Below are 13,924 nucleotides of genomic sequence, written 5' to 3'. Positions count from 1 at the left end.
AGAACTGACCCAATCTCTCTAGCTCAACCCATGTATATGATGTTATCGGCAAAAAACATTGTATTCATATCTATAAATCAAGCCTAATTTTTAAAACACCATACGTATCACTTTGATGTTATTGGATTGCCGGTTTCTTGCTCAACGGACTTCTCCTATGCACCTCACTTGAGAAGGGTGAAGCCTTCATGATTAGTATTTGTATCTATTTAAAAAGTCAATACTTATGCGGCACTAAACAAAGGTTGAGATTGATGAAATTGACAAACCGAGTCTTGTCAGATGAGTTCTTTAGCAAGATTCCTGGATAAGTTTAGTAGTATAATATTTAGTTAGAATCCTACATATCTAAGTGAGTTATCTCCGCTACTTCTAATTATTTTGACATGTGCGCTTCCACATCATCAATATTGTTGTAGCCATTAAATTTACTAGCTTGATCCACTAGTATCCGTGCGATCTACCGCATGAGAATTCTCTACCATTCAACATGCATTAGTGCATCCTAAGTTGGGTTTAAATTGCATTGCATTTGATTGTGACATGCATAATTTTCCATATTAAGATTTTTTTCCTTACACAGAAATTTCTGACATAGTTCAAATTATAAGGATTGAATTTGTATTTTACATAATATTTAAAAACTATATACCGCTTCTACAGCAACCTGCGGGATCATATCGTCTAGTCTAAATAAAGTACTCCATCTGCTTCATAATTCTTGTCATGGTTTTAGTTTAAATTTAAAATTTGAACTAACCAACTCGGAGTAGACACAACACATTAGCAAGCTTACATACATTACCAGCACATTACATTATTACATTTTACATTACATCCATATAAATCTAAACAAATATTGATGGTCCCACGCTATACACGTCCAATTCTTGCGCGTGGACGGAGAAACACTTAATTCAGCTGTAATTTATTTTCACCCTATTTTAACTAGGAATGAAAGTAGAAATAATTCAGACACGCAGAGAGATTGGGTCGATCACTGCGACTCCCAGGCGCCGAGCGCGCGCCTGGGCGTGGGCTTGGGTTTGCTGTCGGTCTTGACGGCGTAGGACGCCTCCATGGCGATGCCGCAGAGCCCGCCTTCGGCGCCTGAATCCTTCTCAACCCTGATGTACCCCTTCTCCCCCCACGATGGCCCCCACGAGTTCTTCACCGTCCAGTACGCCTTGCCGTCCTCCGCCACGCCGTACCCGACCGCCGCGACGCCGTGGTCCAGGTCAGTTCCACAGTCACCGGTGAACACCCCCTCGGAGTAGAACATGAACGCCTTCCCGCTGGCATCGATGGCCACGGACACGGGCTGGTTCGCCACGGCCTTGGCCAGCGCCTCCTCGCTGTTGGCCGGCACGTCCTGGTGCCCGTCGATGCGCACCACCACGGGGGAGCTCTTGGCCACCCTCGCGGCGTTGCAGGTGCCGTTGGCAGCCCGGTACGGGTAGGCGGCCTCGGTGGTGAGCCCGCCGTTTTTCTTGATGTACTCGAAGGCGTTGTCCATGAGCCCGCCCTCGCACCCGTCGTTGTCGGCCGTGTCGCAGTCGATGAGCTCCTGCTCCGACAGCGACACCAGCTTCCCGGTCCGGATGGCGTTGATGCCTTCCACGGAGACCACGGTGGAGAAAGCCCAGCAGCTGCCGCACTTGCCCTGGTTCTTGACGCCGGTCACCGCGCCCTTCTGGCGCCAGTCCACGGACCGCGGCAGGTCCGACACGTTCACGGCGGCGTACATGAACCCCGGGACGGACTGTGGCCTGGGGAGGCCGTCGCGGCGGTGGTCGCTGACGCGGGAGCCGGCGAAGGTGGCGCGGAACTCGGCCTGGCTCATGTCGCCGAAGCGGTTGAGGCGGAGGCGGTAGGGGCGGTTGCCGCGCTTGTTGTGGGAGTGGATGAAGTGGACGTTGGACTTGAAGGTGCCGAAGCGGCGGTGCTTCTCGGCGTGGTGTCGGGGCACGCGGTGCGCCGTCTGCCACCGCTCGTACAGGTCCCACAACGCCTCCTCCGACTCCAGGTCGTTGTCCTCCAGCGGAATGGCGCCGCACAGCTCCACCGCCGCCACTGCCAGCACCGCCGCCACCATGGACGCCAGCAGAAGCTTCTTGCTGAGCTGCCCCATCGTGCTGCTCTGCTCTACCAGTGCACCACGAGCTGTAGTGGCTATACGAGGCACTGAGGCAGTGCTGTACTGCAGACGTTGGAGTGTGAGATCGACCGATGATGGTGGAAGAGAAGTGAGGAGGTGTATTTATAGGTGGAGATCGGTCGTCCGACCGATCGAGCACCGAGTAGTGTGGAGAAGCTTTGCATGCAAGCAAGCAGGGAGTTAGAAGCAGAACGGTGCTGCTCCGGCGATCTGCTTTGCGGCGGGAAAGACACGAGGAGGTTTAAAACTTTAAATGGCGGTAACAGAAAGCTGAGCGGAGCGGTGTCAGACTCTGCTCGAGGTGGTTGCAGCTGGCTCCCAAGTTGCGTGCGGCGGTGGTATTTGGGAGGCGAAGAAGATTCAGGGCAGATTCATCGCCGACGGACGGGGTTGATTCATTCGTATGTTGGGTTACTTGATCGCCGCCGGCCCTGATGGCCTGCTGATCGTAGGTGTGCAGTTCGATGGATGCTACGCCGTAGAACTTGCAGATGCAGTTACAGCCTTACAGGCGAATGCTTCATCGCATACGTACTCGAACTCCTGCTGCTGTGCTTGGGGTGGCCGTTGAGTCTGTCGAGAGGATCAAACACGGTATTGATGGCGGTTGGGGAGGCCGAGGTGCTCCGCCACTGTATTAACTGCACCGGTCGGCCGGCCGGCGGCTCGGCGGGGTAGTCTGCGGCGCGGTGGTTGCTTGCGTTCACTCCATGGATGCTACGGGTAGGATGCTCCGTCTAATAAACTTTTTCTCTCTCTTATGTTTTTGAAACTGGGAAAATAGCTTTGTTTGTTGGGAAATAGTTACCCTCTTGCTTCTTGGAGGGAAACTTTTGGTCCACGGGTGTATACACCCTATATGAAAAAATAAATTAGTAATTAAATACAAAGTCAAAAAACTCTGAAAATATTTTTGAAATATAAGAGTGTTTAGCCCATTACTTACAAAAAGTTCAAAATAATTCAGAAGTTTTTTCAAAATAAACTTGACCCTCTTGAGGTTAATCTCTAAAACTGTCTTGGCCTTATCGAGCTCCCATTTGATCGCCGCCTCTTGTTTCTCCAACACGATCTTCTCCCTCTCAATTTTTATTTTTTTCTCCGCTCTCTTTCAGTCTCAGTCCATCCTCATCCAGCATGAGCTTGTACCTCTCCTCTTCCGTGTTCTCCCTCACCGAAAAAATGTCCGTCCATGGGGACGACATTTTTGTAGCCGCGGCATCACGGGAGGCCCTTACCTTCTCCCACTTGTTTCTCATGACTTGCCGGTTATCCTTTGGCACGGTGGCTCTTCCATTCTCAACTACAACATCTTCATCTTCTTCGTCCAACCCAATTGATTTGTGGAAGCTTGAGCCATCATTCCTCTTCTTGCCGGGCTTGAGATCGGCCATAAGTTGTATCCACTTTGATTTGTCATTTAATATCATCCAACAATAACTAAAACCAAATGACTTCTTCTCGGTTTTGTGATAGATAGTGGACGCCACCACAGTCATGGGAAGGGCACCAAAACTCGTTTTTTTTTTCACCGATTCAATGTCGTTTTGTGGGCCAGCTCTCTGTTTTGAGTGTCTTGAGGTGATTTTTTCACATTCGGGGTACCCAACAGGCAGCTACGGGAGGTCGCCAAAACTCATTGCTTTTGCCGATTCAGACGTGTATCGTAGCTCACGGTTCGGGTCCAGGGCAATTGCCACGCTCAGGGAACCATGTTGCATGGGTACATGGAAGTCATCAAAACTCTTTTTTTTTCATTGATTTGGGAAAATTTGTGGGCTACAACTCACCGTTTTGGGGCCCCGTTGAGATTTCCATGTTCGGGGGAACCCTAGTGCACGATGAAAGGGCATATGACTCCAAGTTCCTGTTCGTAACGACACGTGATCAGAGCACTAACACTCTTCTAGACTAAATAAGTCATACTAGAAAGAGGGGTCACGTAATGAACTTGGAGTGTAATCCTATTCCCTTGACAAACGCTAAAACCACCTCCTAAGTTCCACGAAAAAGAGCCAAGAAAATGCTCAAGAGAAGCACTCCGAAGATAAACCCATCAGTTTTGTCACTGTGGCCAAAAAGGCATATCTGGAAGTTTCGGACCGAACCTCCGGCTCGACATTCGAAGTATCCACCGTTGTTTGAGATCAGTACTACTGTAGCTCTGATCTCAGCCGAATGCTCTAGAGCGAACTTCCGATGCACTCGGAACCCAGCTTGTACTCCGGAGCAGCCTCCGGTTGAAACCACTAGCTCTGGTTTTGCTATGTCCAGAGGACAACAAGGAATCCGGCCCGCCCGTTTTCTCTCACCGACCGGGTTTTTTCTCATCTCAAATAAACCAAGCAACCTTTTTTTCCTTCTTTTTTGGCACTCCTCCTTTTTGTAATACCCCTTTCTAATCAATGTATTCCCTCCGTTTCTAAATATATGATATGACGTTTTGATAGTTCAAAATCGAGTGTTTTCCTCGGATACAAAGGGATGGTACTCTTTTGAGAAGTTTCCGCGTTGTGCTGATGTTCTCTTGCACACCTGATATCATCCGGCATATCTTATTCTTTCATAGAATTGTTGTATTCCCTCCGTCCAAAAATACTTGTCAGAGAAATGCATAAAAATTGATGTACCTAGAACTAAAATATATCTAGATACATTCATTTTCGAGACAAACATTTCTGGACGGCGGGAGTATGTTAAGCTACTTCCATTTCTTCTGGTGTATCTTATTTAAGACGTGCAGTATGAACACATTTCATTCAACAAGGAGCCTTGCAACCTGGGGACGGCGTGCATTTTGCAGTACGAAGGATACATGGATTCTGAACACTGTTGTTAGGAACTCTTTACTGTATGCCCGAAATACATTCTGATGCAAATGTATTGATATTTTCAGTACCAAAATTGTTAAATATTACCCCCATCCCAAATTACTTGTCTTAGATTTATCTAGATACGAATGTATCTAGCAGTAAATACAGCCGTATCTAGACAAATCTAAGACAAGTAATTCGGGGCGGAGGGCGTATTACATTTATATATTGTCTGTGTGTGTGTGTGTGTGTGTCAAAACAACATGGTCATAGTGTCCATGCCATAATTAGGCCACAATGTTAAAATGCAAGTATGATCTCAAAACCAACTAAATAAAACTCCTTCCCATACAACAAGATACACTCACGGTAGCCATTATGTTCAACACACTTTTTATGGTAACCACAGTTTGCTTAAGGTTAGTTGTGGCAAATTAGTCATGAACCAAACATGTCCTAAATATCAAGAACCAGCAGGTAGTTGGATATCAAGATCCAACAGTTAGGAGGTTGTTGTACCTCCAGCCCAGCAACGATTAAACCGCAATTCTGACACTATGTGTGCCTCATTTAGACTGGAATATTCACCGTCCACATTGTAATTGTATTCACATGTATTCCTTTTTTTTAATGATTTGCACTTGTATTTCTCAAAATGGACTTAGGGAAGCGACTCATTTAGATTTCAACATGTCTAAATTAACATGGGGATGTGTGAAAAGAAACAAACAGTGTTAGAAACCTCCCTGATGCATGTCTTCAGAACCTGCTAGAGATATCCATCCATGCAAGGAGAATCGTAAAAAAAGAAAACTCGGCAAGACTAGAGAAGTCATAATTAGCAGTGGATGCAAGAGGTTAGAAGCTTGTTGATCAGTTTCAAAGAAAAAAATTGAGAAGAACATACAAGACAATTAGTGGAACCTATCAAAGAACTTGTGATTTGCGAGCCACCGTGCAAACCCCGCCATTCCCCATGTCAAAACTTTTGTCAGGCACACCCTAGGCTATCATTTTAATAAGAAAGAAATAACGAAATAAATAAAAGAAACACACGGGAGCCAATATCTAAACAAGAAACGTGCAGACATAATAATGTCATGTTCGGTAGTCAGCATTCAAGAAACTTTCAAACTTGGTGCCATTCAGGGCATTGTAGACTTCATCCCAGTTTTCAATTTGATCTGACAGTGGTTTCGTGTGTATCTTCACATGCCGGCTGACTAGTTTCCTCACTGGCACTTTGAGGAAATCCAGCACCTCAACAAGCATCTGCAAGTATAAGTCAATGTGGTACGAATAAGCAACAACAACATCATATGCCGACATGCAACAGATTAATCAAGAGTAACTCACTGTTCTGTTTTGGACGAGATCCTCGTAGTACAATGTAATGTGACGGACGCTCTTTAGGTTTTCAAGAGCTTTGCGAGTGTAGTCATCTGCCTGTTTCAGACTCCACATTAATGTTGTTGTGTTGAGCCTGGGCTTGTATTTTGCAAGTATATTCGCCTGCGAAACAAAAGATACATCTTCACTCACAAACTGAAAAATTTGCAAGTGGGAGTTGAAACTTGAAAGATATGCTATCAAGAACCACCTCATCTTTTGTGTGCACATGGGCCTTATGTTTTCCTTTTAATTGCTTAAGGTATCTGTCATGATTGTTTGCTAGTTGCGATACCATCTGACGGAGGAGATTCCTTCTGAACAGAAATATCACAGACACTCCTCTTTGGTTGAAGTAATCAACCACAGCAGCCTGATTTGCCACAAGACCCTGAAAGCATATATTGTCAGAAGAACGCTTATTCTGCTTAAGGGTTAAGCTGTGTGCATGACTTAAAATTTAACATGTCTACCCAAAAACAATAATTGGACTGATATGTTGAAGTCTAGAAGGAAATTAGATACCATGGAGATCGTAAGAATGTACATATGCATACCACTTAAATATCTCAGATAACAGTAGTCAGAATTTTTTTGCAAGGAGGATCTAGATGGACACCAATTCTCAGAATGCTGATATCTTCAGAAGGTTAACAGACAATCAAAATGCTATCAACAATTGATGGCAATCTTGATGCCCGCTCTTATCATTCTGAAGATACCAGCATCACAATTGCAATCAATTAGACATAAAATATTCTATATTTAAAAAATTCAGAACTGTCAGACCTCATCCAGAGTTCCACACAAGAGACGACAAATATTTAAATGAACAGTCATACAAGAAATGGACTGTACAGGACAGTATAAGCATTGCCAAGATCTAGTCAGTGCAAATAGAAATGTAGCCATGCATAGGATTGTAAACTGTTCAAAATAAAATGTAATTTGAAATGCTCCATCGAGGTAACTATGGAGTAGTGGAAACAAATAAAGAGAAACTAGTATCACAATTGTTTTTGTATAGAAAAGATGTTAGTTAACAAAATTACTCAGGGAGACTATGCTAACGATATTCAAGGTTAATATATTCCTGATTCCCTGAGAAGAGGAACAGGATGCAAAAATCAGGAACAAAACCGATATATTATGAGTGCAATGTGCACATAACAGAGCATTCACGGAATGCAAGGGACAGTTATTTAACCAGCAAGCAGATCGTACTAGGTATATTGCTTTTAACATGAATACCCTAAACAGCTCTAAAAACATGTGCATATTGCTTTTAACAGCAACCTCATAATGATGCCTACAAATAAAAAGAATGAAGCAAAAAAAGAACTGATCAAAATCATCACCTGATTAAGCATCCATTTGAAGCCAGCAGCAGCAGTGCACTCATTCTTGGAAGCGCTACTATTCCAATCCAAGTTATACACCATGTCCATTGTCTTTATTATAGATGAAATGTTAATCCTCCTTTCTTTCTTCGAGAAGATTTCTCCATTAGAGCTAACATTTATGTGACTGTTTAGAAGGGTTTCGAACCAGCCACTTCCAGACCGCTGCGATGAGATAATTGCAAAGAAGCGGACAGGGGTACAGGTGCATTCTTTCCTACAAAATAAAATTACCATCAGACATCATTATGCAAGCCAAATGTAGATAGCTCAAACGAGCTTTAGCACAAATATCACCTGCTGTAATTTAGTGGTTGTGGATAATGCACAAACTGAACCTCAGAAGGAGGAATTAAAGACTTATTGCAGGACTGTTCTGCAACTTGAATCTTCACTATCCTTGACCAGCTGTCGCTGCCTAGCTGCTTCATACACATTGAGCAAATAAACACCCCACAGATCATAGTCATGGTGAGAACAACCATCCTCAACGCGAGAGGTGACTTCTTTGGAGCTTTCAAACTCAGTGTATCCTGTAAATAAGCTCCAATCAGCACAATTCTAAACGAACTAAATAGCTAATCAAAGCTATTAGAATTCCAAATTTCAGGGACAGAGTGTTTGTGATTCGATTCCGCCTGGCTCTACGAGTTAAACTATTAAAACAAACTTTACTTCAATCACTCAATGTACTATCAGGTCTTGCCCTTTGTCGCTTAGCCCAATTGTGTTGAGGTTAAAACTGAAATGGTCCATGTACTGTTCCTTCACCAATAATAATGGAACATAGAACAAGGAACCAAAGAACCCCTTTGATGTGTACTAGTAAGTACAACTCTTGAATGTTCCATCTGGAAACTGCGTTACTCCACTGAAGATCTATTCCAACTCATTTTTCAGCTAGGAAAAAGGAGTTCCCCATCGAAATAGAAAATGCAGTGAGCTACTAAAATTTAATAGTGGAAAACAAATAACAACATCAGAACACACAGTTTTGAAAGAAAAAAATTCCCAAAGAGTAGTTAGATCAGACCTAAAAGTAGGAACGGGCAGAGCCATGGATGGCAAAATAAACGCTACCTTAGTATAGCCAACCGAACTACTCCTAACCTGTGCAATGAATACGGAAATTAAACAAGAGAAGTACTACAGAGTACAGACTTCCTAACTTGTTCACCAACAAAAACGTTTGGATCAAGTACACTCCATAACTGTATTGAATGGAACAAGATGTACTAGTACTAGAAAGAAAACTTGGACCAAAAAGAAGAAACGGAATGTCGGAGAAAAAGCTCAAGTGTTATACTATGTAAAGTATAGTACTGTAGTACTGTTCTCCACTAAGTAAACAAAAAGGAGGAGAATGAAGAACTAATTTGGATTCTGGATCTGACCGCATCGCCCGGCGCTAGTCAAGTAAAAACATCTCTTTTGGATTTTGGAGCTGCCGAGATCCGCCGTGTTTGAAGTTTAGAGGCGCGGCGTGTAAGGAAAGCGATGAAAGAAGCATCAAGCACCAAACCGGAGGAACTGCGCCGGAAGGGGCAGCTGAGATGACGCCCAGAACGAACTCGCCAAAAGAATCCCTCCCTCAATCGAAGGACGGCGGAGAGCATTCGCCCAGAGGGATCCATACGAGAGATTTCACGAATCTCACCTTGTTCCCCAGCTGGTAGCTCCATTCCTCGCAGGCGCCGCCGGCCTTCTCCTCCCCCTTGGCACCCCACATCGCCCCGTCAGCCAAGAAACAGAGGAATACTCGTCGCCCGCCGCCGCCGCCGCCGCGCGGGGGAGACCGGGCCGGCCGCGCTCCCTGACAGCTGGTCGCGTCCAGCGGCGGTGCCCGAGTCGCGGGGGGTCGGGCCGGCTCTCGCGCCGCGGGCGGAGGGAGCGATGAGCGGCGGCCGCTGGTCGGGTGGCGTCCGTGGCGTCGCGTGTGCTTTCGTTTTGGGCGTTTCTGGCTCCGGAGACCCCTTTTTTGGAGTGGAGGCAGAAAGTCAGCTTTAACCGAGAGAGAGAGAGAGAGAGAGAGAGTGTGTGTGTTCCAGCCTTCCAGGCTCTCCCTTTTGTGTTTTTCTTTGTTTTGGCCCTTTTGTTTAGCGCATCTAGTAGGAGTACTGTACTGGTCGCGTGAGTACGAAGAATCATCATCAAATGCGAGTGGGCATGAATTAAGACACAAGCTAACTAGAGTATGGTCGTGCACGGCGTCGGTCTTGAACTACTAGCGAGCCCGTGCAGGTGGAGGAGCGAGCAGTAGTACGAGCCACGCCACTCCCGCTTCGTACGTGTACGGGCGGTCGTTCTCGGTAGACAACGACGGACGGCATCGGCATTTGAATAGCGGCGGTACTATAGAGAGAGGGGTAATAGCATCAGCAATCCTCGAACTTGTCCTCGATGTGATGATGTAGTCCTGAAACTTAAAAAAGCTAACTATTTCATCCTACAACTTGCACCCTATGTGCAGATTTGGTCCTCAGCCAATCAGACGACAACAACCGGAGCCGGTCAGCGCCGCACTTTTTGCATTTACCCTAGCAGTTATCAACCCGCGCTACACCTCGTTGCCGTCGAATATTTTCACTTGCATTTATTTTGTCTCCCTCCCCTCCCCCAATCATTCGTCGCTCTTCTTGTCCGTGATTGGCCGACAGGCCGCGCGGGCTGCTCTCGCGTGAGCCATGGCGTCGTCGCCGGACTTCACTCGCCGCCTACCGCGCACCAAGTTCGGCCGCTCGGTGTCAACCCTCCCGATTATGGTTCGTCATCCTCTCTGCTCTGTTCCTCCTCATCTCTCTGCTCTTATCGTCCGCCAGTGTCCTCCTCCTCCCCGTTGGATCGCCCAGTTTGGAGCTCGTTTCAGGTCCTTTCATTGGTAGTTCGTGGTTGTAGAGCTTCCCGCGAAGTCAAACTGGTTATTTGGTAGTTGATTCGAGTCTAGGGTTTTGGGCTGTGAAGTTGGGGATTTTAGGCAAGAAGCTAGGGTTCTTGGTTTGAATGCTCTTTCGGCCAAGCTTTAGGTTTATGGCTAGTACGTGCATAAACCTACTACCAGGTTCTGGCGTACTTGTCTTCGTACTCACATGCGCAATTTGGCCTAGGGTTTTGGCGTAGGGGACAGCATTGCAATGTAAAAAATCTTAACTTTGTAGTAGTACCAGGCAATGTAGGGCGTGGCTTGAGATAAGTAGTGCATTACTACTTAGTTCGTAGATTAGCAATGCTAAATAAGTTGGTTACTGAATTTGTTTAGTTAATTTGCAAGCTGTAGTTAACTGAATTTTCTGTTAAGTGAATTCAGTTTCCAAGTTGCAGTTATTGTATTTCTTCAGTTAAGTTAGTTTGTGCAGATAACTGAATTTATTCAGTTTAGTTCAAGATGCAGTTAACATCAGTTATTCAGTTAACTTGAAGATTCAGTTAACTTCCACTTAACTTGCAAGATTCAGTTAAATGTATTTATTCAGTTATCTCTATTAATGCTTGTGCTTACATTCTGCACTCTGTGGCTGCAGTTTGTGATTCAGCAATGGGACTAAGTGTGGACACCCCTTTCTTCACATTAGAACTGGAGCATGGTGGACTATTCCGTGGAGCAATAAATAACATGGAGTACTATAATCCTTCAGTGGAGGTGCTAGACTATGTTGATACTGGCACATTCTCATATGCAGCCATTGAAGAGCACCTGCTATGGTTGGGATATCCTGTCAATGAACACATCATATATTGGTGCATGCCTGACAAAACAATTTCAGATGGTATGTTCAGAATCAAAGGTGATGAGGATGTGCAGCAAATGATAAGAGCCAGTGCTTGCAATCATGGTTGATCATTTAGATTTCATCAGTAATTTCAGGCAAGATTTGATATGTACAATGGCAGCAGTTGAGAGTCCTGACAGAATGGTAAACCCAAATGTTGTTGCAGCCAGTGCAGCTAGTTCTCACAACATCATTTCAGTCAATGTTGAAGATCCAATTTCAGAGTTTGCAGTAGATGAGACAGAAGCAGACAACTTGCTGGCTAATGTTGCAGAAGAAGAGTATTTGCTGACTGATGTTGCACAAGGAGAGCACTTGCTGACTGATGTTGCGGTAGAAGAGCACTTGCTGACTGATTTTGCTTAAGAAGATCACTTGTTGACTGATGTTGCAGAAGATGTAGTGCTTTCAGATTCAGATTTCAGTGACAGTGATTATGACATAGATGAGGAGATGATGATCTTTATGAAGACAACATTGACTTTGATGTTGATGAGGAAGCTGAGCAAGAGGAGGAAGAGGTGGAACCTGACTATGTACTTGATGATGTAGATTTGAAGCTCTCAATTTAAGAACAAGAGCAACTGATGTACAAGTTCAAAGCTTTCAATTCCAAGGTGGACATGAAATCCCCTGTATTTAAAGTATAGGGATGGTATTTGCTGATGTGGTTGAGCTGAGGAAAGCTATTACTGCATATTCAATAAGGAATAGAGTGCAGATCAAGAAGTTAAAAAATGACAAGATCAGATTTCATGCAGTTTGTCAGAGAGGTTGTAGGGAGGAGAGGATTGACCCAAAGACAATGGTACATGAGTGCTACACTGTTAGGACATATCTGAAAGCATATGGATACACTCTTGTACACCTCTTGGGGACCCAAATGTGTGGGAGGTACAGAATGGTTATAAGGTGCATCCACCTATGTTTACAAAACAGTTGGGAAGGCCCAAGAAAAATAGGAAGAAGACCCCTGAGGAGAAGATCAAGAATGGTGTTAGGGTTTTGAACAAAAAAGGTGTTACAATGCACTGCTCAATTTGTGGTAGAGCTGATCACAATAGGAAGGGCATTACAGATGGCAGGAAGCTCTCATTGAAGAAGGGGTAGAGCTGGTTGATGAAAACTATGATGACCCCACATTTATTCAGGTTACTGAATTCAACACAATATAAACAACATTTTACTTTACTGAATTTACTGTAGGTGTCTGAATTTACTGTAGTTGTCAGAATTTTGCTGTAGTTGTCTGATTTTTTACTGTACATGTTTGAATTGCTCAATGTTTTTGTGCAGAACATATTCCCTAATCAGGCTAATCCTATACTGGATCCAATACATTCACCAACCAGTATGGTCTACAGCATGGCTCAAAGAGAGATTTCAAGAAAAGCTCCACAAAGAGTTCATGGCCCACTACCAGAGCAGTCTTCATTCGTTGTTTCTGCTGGTGCTACAATACCTCAGCCAAGAGTCACTACAGAAATGAACTTAGGTAGGCAAACAAGGGCAACCATAGTAGTTGAGAGAGGAGAAGGCTCTCAAGCTTCTGGTAGGGGAAGGGGGAGGCAAAGACAAAGGAATCCAGATGCAGGTGGAGGAAGAGGAGCAACTCAAAATGCAGGTAGAGGAAGAGGGAGAAATGCAGCTGGAGGCAGAGGAAGAGGGGCAATTGCAGCTAGAGGTGGAGGAAGAGGGGCAAATGCAGCTGGAGGTGGAGGAAGAGGGGCAAATGCATCTGCAGGTGGAGGAAGAGGCTCAAATGCAGCTCCTTGGAGAGGAAGAGGGGCAGGAAATGTACATGCTTGGAGAGGAAGAGGAGGAAGAACATCAGGGAGAGGAGGTATGCCAGGTGATAGGGCATACTGCTACTGTTTGGAGGGGAAAGGAGAATGGAAATTCCTGACCTGAATGCTCCTCCTAAAGAATTTGTGGCTCCTGATCCCTGACTTGGTCGGAGTTGGCAGTTCCAACTTTTTGCAAAGGCCTAAAGTGATGTAAGACATTGACTAGCCTAACAGTGGCTTAAATTGCCATTTTTTTGATGGCAAACATTTACTTAAATTGCCAATTTTTTGATGGCAAACATTGGCATTAATTGCCTTTTTTGTAACTAAATATTATGATGCAAAACTAGGGGATTACTGAATGTTGGATGGCACATGAATGTTGGTTGTGAAATGCTCTAGTTTGTAGACAACTGCATTTCTGAAGATGTGCTAGTTTGAGGTCCACTGCACTTCTGAAAATGATCTAGTTTCTAGTGTACTGCCTTTCTCAAAAAGTTATCTAGTTTGTACTTAACTGCATTCCTGCATTTCTGAAAATGGTACATTACACTGTTGTTGTAAATGTTGTGGTTTATATTTGTTTTAGTTAACTAAGTATTGATGGTCA

General features: G+C 44.7%; 2 protein-coding genes across 3 annotated transcripts; both read right to left on the bottom strand.

Annotated features, from left to right (window-relative positions):
* Nucleotides 1-770: 770 nt before the first annotated feature.
* LOC109750243 (cysteine proteinase EP-B 2-like) lies at nt 771-2,412 on the bottom strand. The gene has a single exon (XM_020309204.3). The coding sequence runs from the start codon at nt 2,129-2,131 to the stop codon at nt 998-1,000; it is 1,134 nt and encodes a 377-aa protein (XP_020164793.1). The 5' UTR covers nt 2,132-2,412; the 3' UTR covers nt 771-997.
* Nucleotides 2,413-5,785: 3,373 nt separating this feature from the next.
* Nucleotides 5,786-9,730, bottom strand: LOC109750250 (uncharacterized). Of its 2 annotated transcripts, none has more exons than XM_020309210.4 (6): nt 9,418-9,730; nt 8,058-8,293; nt 7,719-7,977; nt 6,572-6,751; nt 6,328-6,483; nt 5,786-6,243 (listed from the first exon to the last, which is right to left on the bottom strand). In XM_020309210.4, exons 1-6 carry the CDS (start codon nt 9,487-9,489, stop codon nt 6,070-6,072), a joined length of 1,077 nt encoding a protein of 358 aa, XP_020164799.1. In that variant the 5' UTR covers nt 9,490-9,730; the 3' UTR covers nt 5,786-6,069. The 2 variants fall into 2 exon arrangements, with proteins under 2 accessions (XP_020164799.1, XP_073367091.1); XM_073510990.1 differs by having other exon boundaries at nt 9,155-9,677.
* Between the last annotated feature and the right edge of the window lie 4,194 nt (nt 9,731-13,924).

Source organism: Aegilops tauschii, chromosome 3 (genome assembly GCF_002575655.3).
Source record: "Aegilops tauschii subsp. strangulata cultivar AL8/78 chromosome 3, Aet v6.0, whole genome shotgun sequence".
Taxonomy (NCBI): domain Eukaryota; kingdom Viridiplantae; phylum Streptophyta; class Magnoliopsida; order Poales; family Poaceae; genus Aegilops; species Aegilops tauschii.
The sequence above is the reverse complement of the archived record's forward strand: the minus strand, read 5'-3'. Positions and strand labels throughout refer to the sequence as shown.